At 38.8% G+C, this 14,016-nt stretch overlaps 1 protein-coding gene across 7 annotated transcripts in view; it reads right to left on the bottom strand.

Moving 5' to 3' along the window:
- Positions 1–14,016, bottom strand: part of NEK10 (NIMA related kinase 10) — a 214,473-nt gene that overhangs the window by 155,378 nt on the left and 45,079 nt on the right. For all 7 annotated transcript variants that reach the window (XM_044754603.2, XM_044754604.2, XM_014840925.3 and 4 more), the window contains 6 exons: positions 11,317–11,358; positions 9,845–9,923; positions 8,672–8,739; positions 6,867–6,946; positions 5,389–5,475; positions 1,900–2,124 (listed from right to left, as the gene is read on the bottom strand). In XM_044754603.2, coding sequence (XP_044610538.2) covers positions 1,900–2,124; positions 5,389–5,475; positions 6,867–6,946; positions 8,672–8,739; positions 9,845–9,923; positions 11,317–11,358 — 581 coding nt within the window. The remainder of the gene's footprint in view (positions 1–1,899; positions 2,125–5,388; positions 5,476–6,866; positions 6,947–8,671; positions 8,740–9,844; positions 9,924–11,316; positions 11,359–14,016) is intronic.

The following is a 14,016-nucleotide window of genomic DNA, read 5'->3' as shown; positions in this document are numbered from 1 at the left end:
ATTAAAACTCGAATTTTAGGGATCATACTTCACCTGATCAAGAGTATGTAGCCCTTTAGGGAACCACCTTTGAGTTTGGGATTGCAGGTGAATGGGCATGAAGAGGTTTCCTGGAAATTGCCCTGACAACAGTGCCTGTTCATACTCAAGCCAGCAGACAACCCGGCAACCTCCAGCCCTAGCATCAGCTCCAGGCAGCCCAGGGGCAGGCACAAGCTGGGAAAGGATATTGTTTACCCAGCTGGGCAATAAATTCTCCCAGAGCACTGAGACATGTTGAACATAGAATAAATGTTGACATATACCATCTTCCCAGGGAAGAATTTTCTAACATTGCACCATAGAAACAGACTGAGAAAGTAATTCTTTAGGTATGAAACAACTCTTTCCTATCAAGGATGGTTATGGCTTGAGGAAAAAAGGAAAACTGGTGCCTTGTACTAAACTCAATTCTACGTAGTAAAAAGGCAGGTTTTGCTTCAATAGTGCTTAACTATTATAGAATTTAATTTTATCATAAAAAAAAATAGCTGCTCTTCAAAAGGACAATCCACAGCTGTTGTAATAGGTATGATTAACCAATAACAATAACCATCACTACCACCACCATCATCACCATCATTACCCTACGAACGCAAGCAAAAAAAGAGGCTTGGCAATTGCAATTATTTTGACCAAGAGGCTAGCTTATTAAACCACAGTACTAATGAAAGATTTATAATTTATACTTTAAAGTATTTGAGATTTTTATGTGATATTCATAAAAGCAAGTATATTATCAACAGTCTATATACTTTCTCCCTTTGTCTTGGTAATGACAGGAATCATTAACAAAGCTACTGTTCATATCTCTACAGTCTGTTCTTACACTTTGGCATGTCTCTCAGAGAAAATAAAGTTGATAACACATAGATCCACAATATCCCTGGAGGCATAACAAGTACAAAGTGTGATTAATATTTATGTGATAATATGTAGTCATATTCAAACTAAGTCACTCTGCTTTTACTAGAATGAGCCTTATTGATGTACTACCAATCATAAATATGATCCCTTTCAGGCAAACATATTCCTTTTCAACTTTGATTCGGCACCTATAGGGCTGAATTATGCTTCAAAATGATATTAGGTAATAGAACCCTCCCACTGATGGTACAAAAAGATGTTGTTATTCAATACTTCAATATATCATACATAAAACACAGTAGTTATTGTAACACACTTTCATAGAATTTCAATTTGAAACTATTTCAACAAAACATTCCTTCTCCATAATCATGGCTTTGAATGTCATTGGAATTTTACTTCTGAAAGAGAGATAATAAGGTTTTAACCCACCTTGGAGCACTGTAGTGAAGATTAGAGAGAAAAGAACAACTGCACCAGGGTTAGTAACATGGCACTCATTTGATTAATATTATTTTCTCTAATTTTAACTATGGATTATATACCTGTACCTTTAATGTAGGCTTTCCTTTCTCTTTATAGATGAATGACATATATGCACATATAAACATTTCAGTAAAATAGTACTAATTTTGGTTCTTCTTGGGATTACAATCTGCATATACAGATTGAAGAAAAAGGTGGCAAGACAAATGTTTTATTTGAGTTATTGGATTTCCATTCAACCTACATTTGCTGACCGATGACCCAGCACTGTACTGAAGGCTGGTGATGCAAAGATAAATACATGAGGGCTCTCAAGGAGCTTAAAAGACAAATGCGCCAACATTGATTTAGAGCATGTTTGCGACAAGTATAAATTACCCTGCAAAACGTGAATGACCAAAGAGCAGGAGGGAGGGAGCTGACCATGTACCCAAGCCACCATCATACAGCAGAGTCCCCAGCCTTCAGAGATTAGGGCAACGTAGGTCAAAGCCCGCTCTGACTCACCCTCGTAAAATATGAAGAAGCTGCTTGATGCCTCCCCAAATGCGAATTTCCACACTGGTCTCGGGGTCCTCACAAACCTGAACCAGAATCCAGACAACACTCCAGAGCAGCTTCAGGTGGTCGGAGTGAAGCAGACTGAGGAGGACGGGGATCCCCTCATAGAGCTTCACCTGCTCTTTCACCTGGGGCTCGGCACAAAGTAAGCGCAGTAACTCTGCAGTGAGTCTGAAAAGAGATGGGGAGAGTTAGGATGAGAATCACAGCGTCGTGGGTTATGGACTTCACATTTAGACTAGAGCTTTCACCACTGCATGGACTATAATTCTAATACTTTCTAAGTCACAGGTCACTGTACATTTTCTATGAAGGAGTAGACCACAGTCAAATGTTTTCGGCTTTACTGGCCACACAGTCTCTGTCATAACTACCCAAGCATGCCGACATAGTGCAAATCAGCCATAGACGACACATAAAAGTGAATGGGCACGGCTGTGTTCCAATAAATCTTTATTTACAAAAACAGGCAGCAGACCAAATTTGGCCTGCAGGTCATAGTCTGCTGAACACTGTTCTAAGCATATCCTCATTGTAGCTACACTAGTCGGGCTAAAAACCTACTAACCAGCAAGTAGGTATGGAATACATACAATGGGACCTGTATTGTGCTCAAGACAAAAGAAATATAAAAGCCTTATTCGAGCCTTCAGAAACTTACTATGTGGTTGCAATATCATGACATTCATACAAAATGGCAAAAACACTATAATACAGATGAATTAAGTGCAAAGTGCTCAGTGACAATCTGGAGAGTAAAATAAAAATAACGATGGCATAAGACATAGGTTCAGCTGAGTTCTGAAACATGATAATAAATGTTTCAAAGAACCATCCTTAGTCATCCAGTCTCACACTCAAAACACTCTGCCTGGATGGTATCTTCCATTCCCATGGCTTCAAACACTCCCTCTACTGTGGCATAGCGAGCTTCGCTCAGTCATCACTCCCAATATCCAGAAGTTCTAGCCAGATGGCTGTTGCACAGATACTCACCCCACTGTGTCTAAACTCACAGTCATTATCCTACTTCCTAAATCTGTTCTTCCTCTTATATCCCTGATCTTGACTCATGACACCACAATCTTTTCAATTTTCCAAGCCGGAAGACTGGGAATTAGCCAAAACACGTCCTTAGCCACCGTCAGTCAAGAGCCTTCAGTGCCCCTTATTTCCTGGGCAACTGCTGGGGTTAATTCTCTTGTATATCATGCAGCTAGCTAATCCTACTGCTCCTCCTATTCTTATGATCTTTGATTATGTTCAAGATCTAAGTTCCTCTTTCATCCACCTCTCCACTAGCCTCATTCCCATACTGCTTCATAATTCCTTTCTCCTAAGCCAGTTTTCCATGGCTCCTCTCCCTCCCAAATTTTTACGCTCTGACATTCAGAATATCTGTTCTTTCGTAAACACTATACTTCACCTTCTCAAACTTTCTACACCAAACATTGCCTCCTTGTTCTAAGTGGATCTCATTGTGTGGCTATCTTTCCTCCCTCAAACATCACAAACACTGCTACCACAATAATCTTCCCCAAAATAAGATCTCATCAAGCTTCAAATCTTTCTGTGAGTCCCCATAATGTTTATGATAACAACCACACTCTTTATTTAGCACAAAGACTCCATCATGACCTGCCTAAAGGTGTCTCGTTGCTTCATCTATAAAATATGGAAATTGATAGGGTTACTGTACAGATCAAATGAGTTAATACACAAAAGTGCTTAGAGCTGGGCCTGGCATATAGAAAGCCTGGAGAAAATTAGCTATATTTTAAACTTATCATTAACTGTATATTCTAGTTTTCTGGCACTTTCCCTCCTGTATTCTTTGTTCCAGCTGTGCCCAACCATGTGCTTTCCTCTAACACACATCATTTCACTCCTCCCTGTGGGAACATATTTTATTCTCATTTGCTCTCTCCCTCTGCCTAGATAACTCTTCCTTCCTTCAGGAAACCTGGCCTGACCCCTTGCTCTGATTGGGAGGTTCTGCTCTATGCTCCCAGAGTACTCTGTGCATCCATCAACCTCACCACTTGCAGAGCTATGATGAAACCGTGGGTTTGCATGTCTGTCCTCTCCCTACACTATACACCCGTATCTTATTCATCTTCGGTTTTCCAACACCTATGCAGAGACTGTTTGTTGGGTGAATGAGTTCAGATAACCAAGTCTATCATACAGTTCACAAAAGAGAGTTAAATTGGCTTTGAAGAAGAATCCAAGGAGATTTATTATGAGTTAAGTGTCAGGGTTTCACTGCATTTCATTATATTACAGAAATATATATTTCTGTTATATATTTTTGCCTCTTTAGAAAATTGTAACTTACTCAACTAAATATCAAATGATGTAGGTTGCAACTCTATGTAACAACTTAGGGCTGGCCCCGTCGCCAAGTGGTTACGTTGCGTGCTCTGCTTTGGCAGCCCAGAGTTTGACCGATTCGTATTCTGAGCGCGGACCTAGCACCACTCATCAAGCCATGGTGAGGCAGCATACCACATAGCAGAACTAGAAGGACCTACAACTAGAATATACAACTATGTACTGGGGGGCTTTGGGGAGAAGAAGAAAAAAAAGCGATTGGCAACAGATATTAGCTAAGGGCCAATCTCAAAAAAAAAAAAGAAGCAGGGGGCCGGCTCCGTGGCGGAGTGGTTAAGTTCATGCGCTCCACTGCGGCGGCCCACGGTTCGGATCCTGGGCGTGGACATGGCACCGCTCGTCAGGCTACGTTGAGGCGGCGTCCCACATCCCACAACTAGAAGGACATGCAACTAAGATATACAACTGCGTACAGTGGGGGTTTGGGGAGATAAAGCAGAAAAAAAAAAAAAAAAGATTGGCAACAGTTGTTAGCCCAGGTGCCAAAAAAAAAGAAGCCAAAAATAGATCTTTAAATAAAACAAAAACAAACAAAAAAACCTGATAACTATATGGATACAGTAATTCTTTACAGCAATATGCAATTCAAGTAAAAATGAATTCATTTTACTCTAGAATCTATTCTGAGTTATAATAACAGGGGATCATGAAACAAGTCAGCAGGTATCCTAACTTATTTTACTTGCCTTAAGCAAAATAAACTTAAGAAATCTAATCATTTATTCAACATACAATCTGAAATTACTAAAAATAGAGCCACTTCAGAGTTTCTTTCCCTAAAGAGATAAGATGTAAAAAAATGAAATAAACAAAAATATTAAAGACTTGATAAGATTTATGTATTTTGATTCTATGCCCAGATCTAGAAGTAATACAGGACAAAAGTTTCATATAAGTTTTATATAAACTTAAATAGAAAATAAATGCCAAGCTGACTCATGATATTCAGTAACAATATAAATAACTTGATGTGATAAAAATAGTAATAATCATTTTCAGCAAATATAAGGCATTGTCTTTTTCTCCTGTTAGCAATCCTACCTTTTGGAAAGCAAGTCATATTCATGTAAAATCATCAGCAGATTTTCTACAATGTTGAGTTCACTTATCTTCTCCCTACATTCTGGACTACAAATTTAAAACTATTAGTAATTTCTAAAAGCATATTTTTCCATATCCACTTATTTAATATCCTAGCTCTCATATTATCTCAGGAGGAGAAACAATACGCAATACAGCCCTATAGGGAAGAGCCACATCAAATTCCAACATTCAATAAGTATTATGTGTCGTAAGTTTAAATTTTTTATTTCCCTTTGGAGAAAGGGAATCATATGTTGTTCACAAAAAAGCAATGATCAGCATTATTCACGACAGCCAAGATATGGAAACAACTTGTATGTCCTTTGACAGATGAAATGGATAAGGAAAATGTGATATATATATATATCTATACAGTGGTATAGATATATATACATACAATTGAATATTACTCAGCCATTAAAAAAAAGAAGGAAATCCTAACATTTGTAACAGCATGGATGGAGCTGCTGTTACAAATTATTGGGACATGAAATAACCCAACAGAGAAAGGCAAATACTGTATAGTATCACTTATATATGGAATCTTAAATAAACAAACAAACAAACAAACCAGTTACATAGAACAGTGAACAGAATGGTTCGTGTTTGCTAGGGATTGGAAATGGAAGGAAATGGAGTGATGAAGGTTGAAGGACACAAACTTTGAAGTATAAGAAGAATGAGTTCTGAGGATCTAATGAACAGCATGGCGACTACAGTTAATAACATGGTATTGTATACTTGAAAGTTGCTGACAGCAGATCTTAAGCGTTCTCACCACAAAAAAATAAGAGTTAACTATGCGAGGTGATGGATCTATTAATTATCTTGAACTTGTAATCATTTCCACAGTGTATATGTATATCAAATCATCATGCTGTACCCTTTAAATACATACAATTATATTTGTCAATTATTCCTCAATAAAGTTGGAAAGAAACCAAAAAACAAAAAAGCAGTGATCCACTTATTGGCATAAAAATATATTTAAAGATTTTTGTTTAAAATAATCATGACATCTATGGGGGACAGGTTCTCTAGGATTTTTTTAAAGGGCAAAAATGTTTTAAAATGTTAAAATAAATACAGAAGAGAGAATGAAGAAAGAAAGTCAAGGAGACTCAATTGCCAAAGAAATATCGTATAATTTTGAAAGTAGAAGTAACTGAGGGTTGGATGAAAAGACTAGATAAGTATTTCTAGTCAGGAAAAAAACATGGAAATTTTAAACTGTTATTTGCCTTTCCAACTTAAATTTTAAAATGATGCTTTTCTATGCAGGATTCCCTTCAATATTAATGATATTTCATGCTTATTTTTCACAAATTTTAACTAAGTAGGTGACAAAGAAACTGGAGAAACATCTATTTTGGGTCTCTCCCACCTAAACTGCTACAGCAGCAGAACTGGAAAGTATATTATATTAAAATACTTACCTTTCAGCTAAACTAGCCAGAGCCAGGAGGGCGCCCAATAGAACATTAGTATCCCGGGCACTGAGTAAATTTACTAATGTCTGAAAAATGAAGTAAAATAAAGTTTAATTATGTAAGTACTCCAAGCTTCTTGAGTAGTATAATGTTTCCTTCTAAAGATCACAGAGGCTTAACCTCAAAAGGAGATGTATTAAAGTTTCACAATACGCACTTCTTTACAGGGGGCAGGTGTCCATCCTCTCCTTACTTTGGAACCCTTGAGACCAGCTCCTTGTAGCCACTCCGTGGCCAGGACAGGGAGCAAAAGGGACCAAGGAAGATGCCAGCCTGTTCTCACACTTCCCTCCATTTTCATGTGCCCCTATGGTCTGCTCTGTCTTTTCTGAACCCTTCCCAAGTAGAAGTGGGGAGACTAGCTACATAAATTTTAATACTGGTAACGACCAGTCATTGAGAACTCATTCTGGGTCAGGCATTGTGGTAGGCACTTTCCAAATTATGAAACTATTTTTCAACAAAATATTGAAGACTGCCACTTTTTTTCCAAACTAAGCAAGATATGTCCACACTACCAAGCACTCCATTTGCCTCTCGTATTTCTAATTAATGCTGAAAGAGCATGAATCAATGCTTCCAGGCATCATCCTAAATAACACGACGTAGCTGGAAGTCTGCTGTATCTTATCAGTTGCCTTCTCTAAATTCCCATTAATGCAAACTCATTTGCCTTCTATGTTTTTAGAACTCAGAGTTCCCCAAAAGTACACCCCCAAACATATTCTGGGCCACAGCTGCAAGCTGAGCAACAAGTGCTGGGGTGATTTTTGGGTTTCTATTATGTTGATTTTTCCTATGATTTCATTCATTTTTTTTACACAGCTATCATTATATTTGTTTGTCTGATCCCTCCCTCTTTTTCCTCTCTCATTTTTTCTTTTCTCTCTGTCTCCTAACATAATGTTTCCCAAACCTCAGTCACTGATTTAGCACTTTCACAGCTTTTGCCATGTCCACTTAACACTTTAATGCTACTCACAAATGTTCTTTAAATTCTGAGCAAGAATATCAGTGAAATATATAGCTTTTGAAATGAAAAATGTAGACTTGTATATGACCTAGAATCATCGCCCACACAATGAGCAGCACGTGCTAACACATTTTAGGGAACTTTGCTCTACTATATGCTGAAAAGTAGCTTTCTGGGATATAAGAACTCAACAGATTCTTGAAAATTGGCTCTAGGCAGCTACCATTTAAATAGTTTGGCTGTAAGTGGAAATTTAGTCTGTCTTATTTTAACCTGCACTCATCCACTTTTGAAATGTATATCTGACCTATATGCTTATAATATGTTATCATATTGTTATGAGGTTAAACCATATGAAATTGGCCTACAGACCATGGCAATCTCATATGGTTCAAACTAGTATAACCTCATGTGCCATATGGAATGTATTCATACATATACACACAGATGTATTTGTTTATTTGTAAACGTACACCTAGGGTCAGTTTATGTATCACCAAGGTTTTCAGGCAACATTTAAATTAAGCAATAAACTTAGTTGTTATTAATTGGCACAGGAAAAAGAGAAAAGAGTTTCAGAAAACCTCTATTTGCTGTTTCTATGTTTTCTCTTTAGGATGATAAAGAATATAAAAGGGTTGGCAGAGATTTCAACTTTCGGCTAAGTTGGCAGCTTTGTGAGTTATAATTAATGCGGCTTGACCACAGGGCTCTGAACCCCAGCCTGTGAACACTGCCATATGGGGCTGAAGCGCTAACTCCTTCTGGGACCACTTACCTTGTGGGCTCCGCTAGTGGTGACCCAGTCTCTTTGGTCTTTGACAGCAGCAAGTTTTTGAAAAATATCTATAAAGGAAGGAAATAACTCAAAGAGGCATTCAGAGCTTAAAGTGGGCAGCACTCATAGACCCTCAGGTCTGAAGTATTGATGGGCAAGCAGAGAAAAGACAAATGGGAAAACAGATGACACAGAAGGAACAGTGGAGAGAGGAGGGACAGGACTATTGTTTTTTACTCCAAGAATTACCTCTCAGGTTCAACTAGTAGTTATTATATATCACTATTATAATAATGAATATGGAAATACCAAAATAGGCAAACCTCTCCTTCCACTTAAAGTTGACTGAGTTCCTTAACATCATTACTAGTTCAATGTGAAAACTATTCTTCAAAGATCTTCCCTATAAAGAATTCAAGTGATGGACCTAGCAAGCTTCCTCAGCTGAGGAGTCTCATTGACCTCAAAGAAACTTCCTGGTACCTGGGGCTCACCATAGACTCTTCTCTCCCTGTAACTGAGAATCAGTGTGCTGTCCTACAAACAAATATGGGAAACCAGCCTATTCACACAAAGAAGATGGGCTAGCATCCCACAGCAGCAGGAGCTCTATGGCTCATCAAACACAGAGAGGGTGGAAGGTGGGGGCTGGGCAGAGCCTCCAAAGAGAGAAGATTGAGTGATGACAGAATAGCTCACCCACACAGAGCAGTGTTTTCATACGATCGTCATCACATTAGGGTTTTTTGTTTTCTTTTTTATGTTCTGAATGTTCTAGATTTTCTGAGGTAGGCATTATTATTAACCCAACTTTAAGATGAAAACTGAATAGTCTACGACATTTTAATAGAAATCAAAGGAGGCAAAAATGTTTTTATCAAAATGTGCTTTTATGGAAGGAAGTCTCTCCTGTACTACATAAAGTGAGCTTCTACTCAATAAAAATCTTCTTAAACATGAAATTGAGCTTTTCAAGATAAGACATGTGATCTAAAAGTCTTCCCCCAGGTATATTTTGCCACTGAATATAAGGATTGGCACGGACTCTCAACACCCTGACTGGACGTGAGTACACTCAATAATGTTCAAAGAATTCCTTTTCCTGCTGCAAACACCACACTGCTTATTCTAGCAAGTCTGGAAAGTTGGCTGTGTCCCCACGACAACGCTTACACGTCATGTTGACCAGCTTGTCCACACTGTGCTGTTCTTCTCCATAGCCGAGGTACTCATTGGCCACGATCTCCATGTACTGCAGGAAGGACCAAACCAACAAGCAAGTCAGAAGGGAGGACAGACACCGAGAGCACACAAGGTTGTGCACTTCTGCAAGTGAACTGCAGGTGGCAGAGAAGATTCACCAAATGATATCACCGCTGCTGAGCCTGTTTCACTCCAGGGCCTAGACTTCTGGATTCTTTGCCTTCTCTGGCATGCCCTGAGGTTAAGGGAGGGACCATGCAAAGATTGTTTAAGTTCTCAAAAGTCCCCAAAGGACTTGTAACTGTGCTGTAATTTAGCCTCCAAATACAAGACACACGTAAGATGCAGAATACATAGTACACAGAACTTCAGTAGAATTTTTATAACACTCTGCATGTATTTCATTGCCCTTATGTTTTATAATATCTTAAATTATATCTAACTAGCATTCAAGCGGATAGCAACAATCAGAATAAAATAGGTATGGGGTAGTTTGACAGTCCTTCACTGTGGACAGTTGAGTATAATAAGAAATGAGCTCAGAGAAACACATAAATTTCTGATATTATCATGGAAATTACAGTGAATAATAGATTCTTTATAACATAATTTTATGAAAGACTATCCTTAAATGAGGTAAGCCTCCGTCCGATTAAGAAAATCCTTAAAAACTAGACATGTTGTATCAATTACCCAAGAATACAAATACAATAAAATAAAATAGATTTAACATTAAATTGCCTTTAAACTTAATCTTCCATTAATAATTCAGAATGAGTTTGCAGAACCACGGTTTATTATGAAATCATTCTTTCAGTACATGCTATAGGTTTTAGGAGAATGGGCTGTTTTAACTCAAGGCCATGCCCAGATATTTTGTTTTATCATGTTAATAAACCCAAACATTTAACTGGCTCCTCATATATATTCACCTGCTTACCTTCCCTTAGTAGTTAACAAAGCAGAAAAATAAATGAAGTCAAGATCATTCCTCACGTTGTTATTTATTTGGTAATATTTCAGTGAGCACAGTAATTCTTTGTGTGCGTGTGTGAAGAAGTTGTGAACATTTCCATAAGCAAGATTTCCTTTATCATTTGGTATGTGCAATGCTGAGGACATGCATCTGCCAGCCAACACCTATTTCTTTTCGTTACTAACTGAAGACATGTGACCTTTATAGAACTTTCTAATTTCAACAGGCTGGGTAAACTGAGCCCAATGAGCCAGAACAAAACGTCACGGGTCCTCCCCCCCCCCCCCCCCCCCCGCTCTATGAATATCCTGCCTCACACTCACACTTATCAATCCTGCCCGCTCCTCCCCTTGGCAGGCAGCCTAAGGTAAGGAAGCCATCTTCTGTCACACACCTGTGTGATCTTTGACCAGAGCCATGGCACAAAGTGGAAAGGCAAGGCCAGCCACCGCAAAAGGAATCTCACCTGAGCTAGGTATTCAATCCCATCCAGGTTATGGAGTATTTCCTAATAAAACAAAAACAGCAGAACATACATGAAAGATGAGGGTGGGGGAGGGAGTGTATTTTACACACAATTTCTTTATTAAATCATGAGTTTACAATTATTTTTTGAAGGTCCACATTCTAACATAAACATGGAAAACTTTAATGTTTGTCATCCATGCTACATTAAAGATAAACTATCAATGAATATCGAAGTTGGGTTGAGATCAAGAGAATGTAAATAAGCTCAGAACTGTAGCCTTCCTCATTCTTCTTACTTCCTCCCACGTCACCATAAAACGATAGAGCTGGAAAGAGCTGTTATATTGTTCTTTTTAACTGCCTCATGTTGCAGATTAGGAAAACTAAGACCCAGAAAGGAAAACCATTTTGCCTAAGTGACAGAGCCTGGATAAAAATCCAGCATCACTAAATTCCCAGGACCTTCCTCGAGGCCTCTGCCTAGTGTGGTTCATGGACCAGCAGCATCAGCATCATCTGGAGTTGATTAGAAAAGCAGTCTCTCCTACTGACTCCAGACCCACTGAATCACACTCTGAATTTCAACAAGATCCTATCTAGCTTGCATGCACAGCAAGGTCTGAGACGCATTGCTCCAGTAGACTAGACTACAGGGCTTCTCCTTAAAATGATCAGGCTAACGGTCTTATTAAACCCACACTCTAAACAAATGTAAGATTAATCATTGCACAATGTCTCCTGGTACAGGTCCTTAAAACCAATTCCCAATAAGAAGGCATTTCATGAAACTGCCTTAAAAATGCTAATTAGGGAAGGGTAGGGGAGGCTGGAGTTGTGAAAGGGACTAGCTTGGAACTCTATTAATAGTAAATGCTCTCAGGTTATCCACACTGACATTTATCTTCAGGCAAATGCGTTTCAGATGGCCCTAACCTGTTTAATTAGAGCTGTACTGACGTCCCTCTCCTTACTTAATGTGCACACAAGGAAGTTATTTGAAATATAAACATTAGCCATCATTCCAATTCTGGGAAATGATGGTGGTGAGTACATGAGTGTGAGAGAGAACAATCTAGTTCCACCGTGAATCCAACTGAGTGGGCAGGCTGGGAACAAGGCTCAGGTTCTCAAGGCCCTCCTGGGTCAAGGTTTTCTTATTCTGTGTGAAGTGAATTTGGAAACACTAAACATAACCATGTTTAAATCAAGAAGGAAGGGACATTTATAACTCAATTAAAAATAGTTCTTTGGCTACCTACTAATTTGAATTCTCATCATTGCTATTGACTCCAGAAGAGCTATGATTAAAGAACATAGAATACTGTATACATTGTCACTAATTATGGTAGGATATTTTATACATACAAAAATAAAAATAACATTTTAAAACTACTTATATTTATTCAACAAATATTTTTTTCATTCCTGTTGTGTAAAAACCCTGGGTGAGGCTCTGAAGAGGGCACAAATATGTAGAAGACAAAGGCTACTTCACTGAGTTTCAGGCAAGCATAAGGTAAATTCACAAATGCCTGGAATTTAAGACAGAATTTGGTAAGTGTTAAAAAAGTTATACATGAAGTGCTATGATGCCCCAGAGAAGGACACATAATAGCCTGCTCAGGGGACTAAGGAAAACTTCGTAAGAGTGGTAGCCACTGAATGGGCTTAGAAGGATGGGTAGATGTGCTGAGAAGACATGGGGGAATAGGGAAAAATAAAGGAGATTCCAAGAAAAGAGAACAGTAGGCTCAAAAGTGCAAAGAAGTTGCGCAGAAAGAACACCAAGGTGTTCTCTAATTCTGAAAAGTACTTCCATAACTCCATGAAGGGCATTACCTGGAATAATGTTGAAAAGTAGGGTAGGATCAAACTGTGGGAGGACTTAGACATAAGTCTGAATTTGGACTTTGTTGTGTGGAACATGAGACCTGACAGAAATGTGTGAACAAGGGATGGATCGGAATCAGCTGTAAAAACTTTCCTCTACTATTAGAATGAACTGGACAGGGAAAGAGGGTCAACTGGAAGCCCAGTTTGTTGGCAGTGGCAGTGGGAAAGAGAATGGGAGGCAGGGATAGTCTTTGAAGTGGTATGACCAATTGAACATGAAGAAACCTTGGAAGAAATGGAACAAAGTAGAAGACATCACCATATTTGACCTGGGTGAATGGGGGACAGTGACATGATTAACAGTCACAGGGAAGGAGAGAAGAATAGACCTAGGTTAGAGGAGAAGACTCAATTTTAGACATCTTGAGTGGCTGATGGTACATGCAGGTGAAAAAAACTACAATAGGCCATGAAAAATGAGATGAGGGCAAAAGATTGACACTGGATGATAAAGTGCGCAGGCACTCCTATTTCTTTCAGAGCAGCCCATGGCTTTTCATGATCCACGGGGTCAAAGGCTTTACTATAGTCTATAACTCATAAACTAACCTTCTTCTGAAATTCTTTGGAGCACTCCAGTAGCCAACAAATAATTGCAATTCTTGTGTGCCCTCTCTTTTCGAAATCCAGCTTGGACATCAGGTATTTCTTGCTCTATGCAAGGTAAAATGCCTTTGTCACAGCACCATGAGCATCACTTTACCTGCACGGGAGATTAGAGCAATGGTGCTATAGACACTGGACTTTTTGGCATCTCCTTTCATAGGGATTGGGATGGATACTGAGAGTTTCCAGTCTGTTGGCC

The sequence above is a fragment of the Equus asinus genome, chromosome 21 (assembly GCF_041296235.1).
Source record: "Equus asinus isolate D_3611 breed Donkey chromosome 21, EquAss-T2T_v2, whole genome shotgun sequence".
NCBI lineage: Eukaryota > Metazoa > Chordata > Mammalia > Perissodactyla > Equidae > Equus > Equus asinus.
The sequence above is the reverse complement of the archived record's forward strand: the minus strand, read 5'-3'. Positions and strand labels throughout refer to the sequence as shown.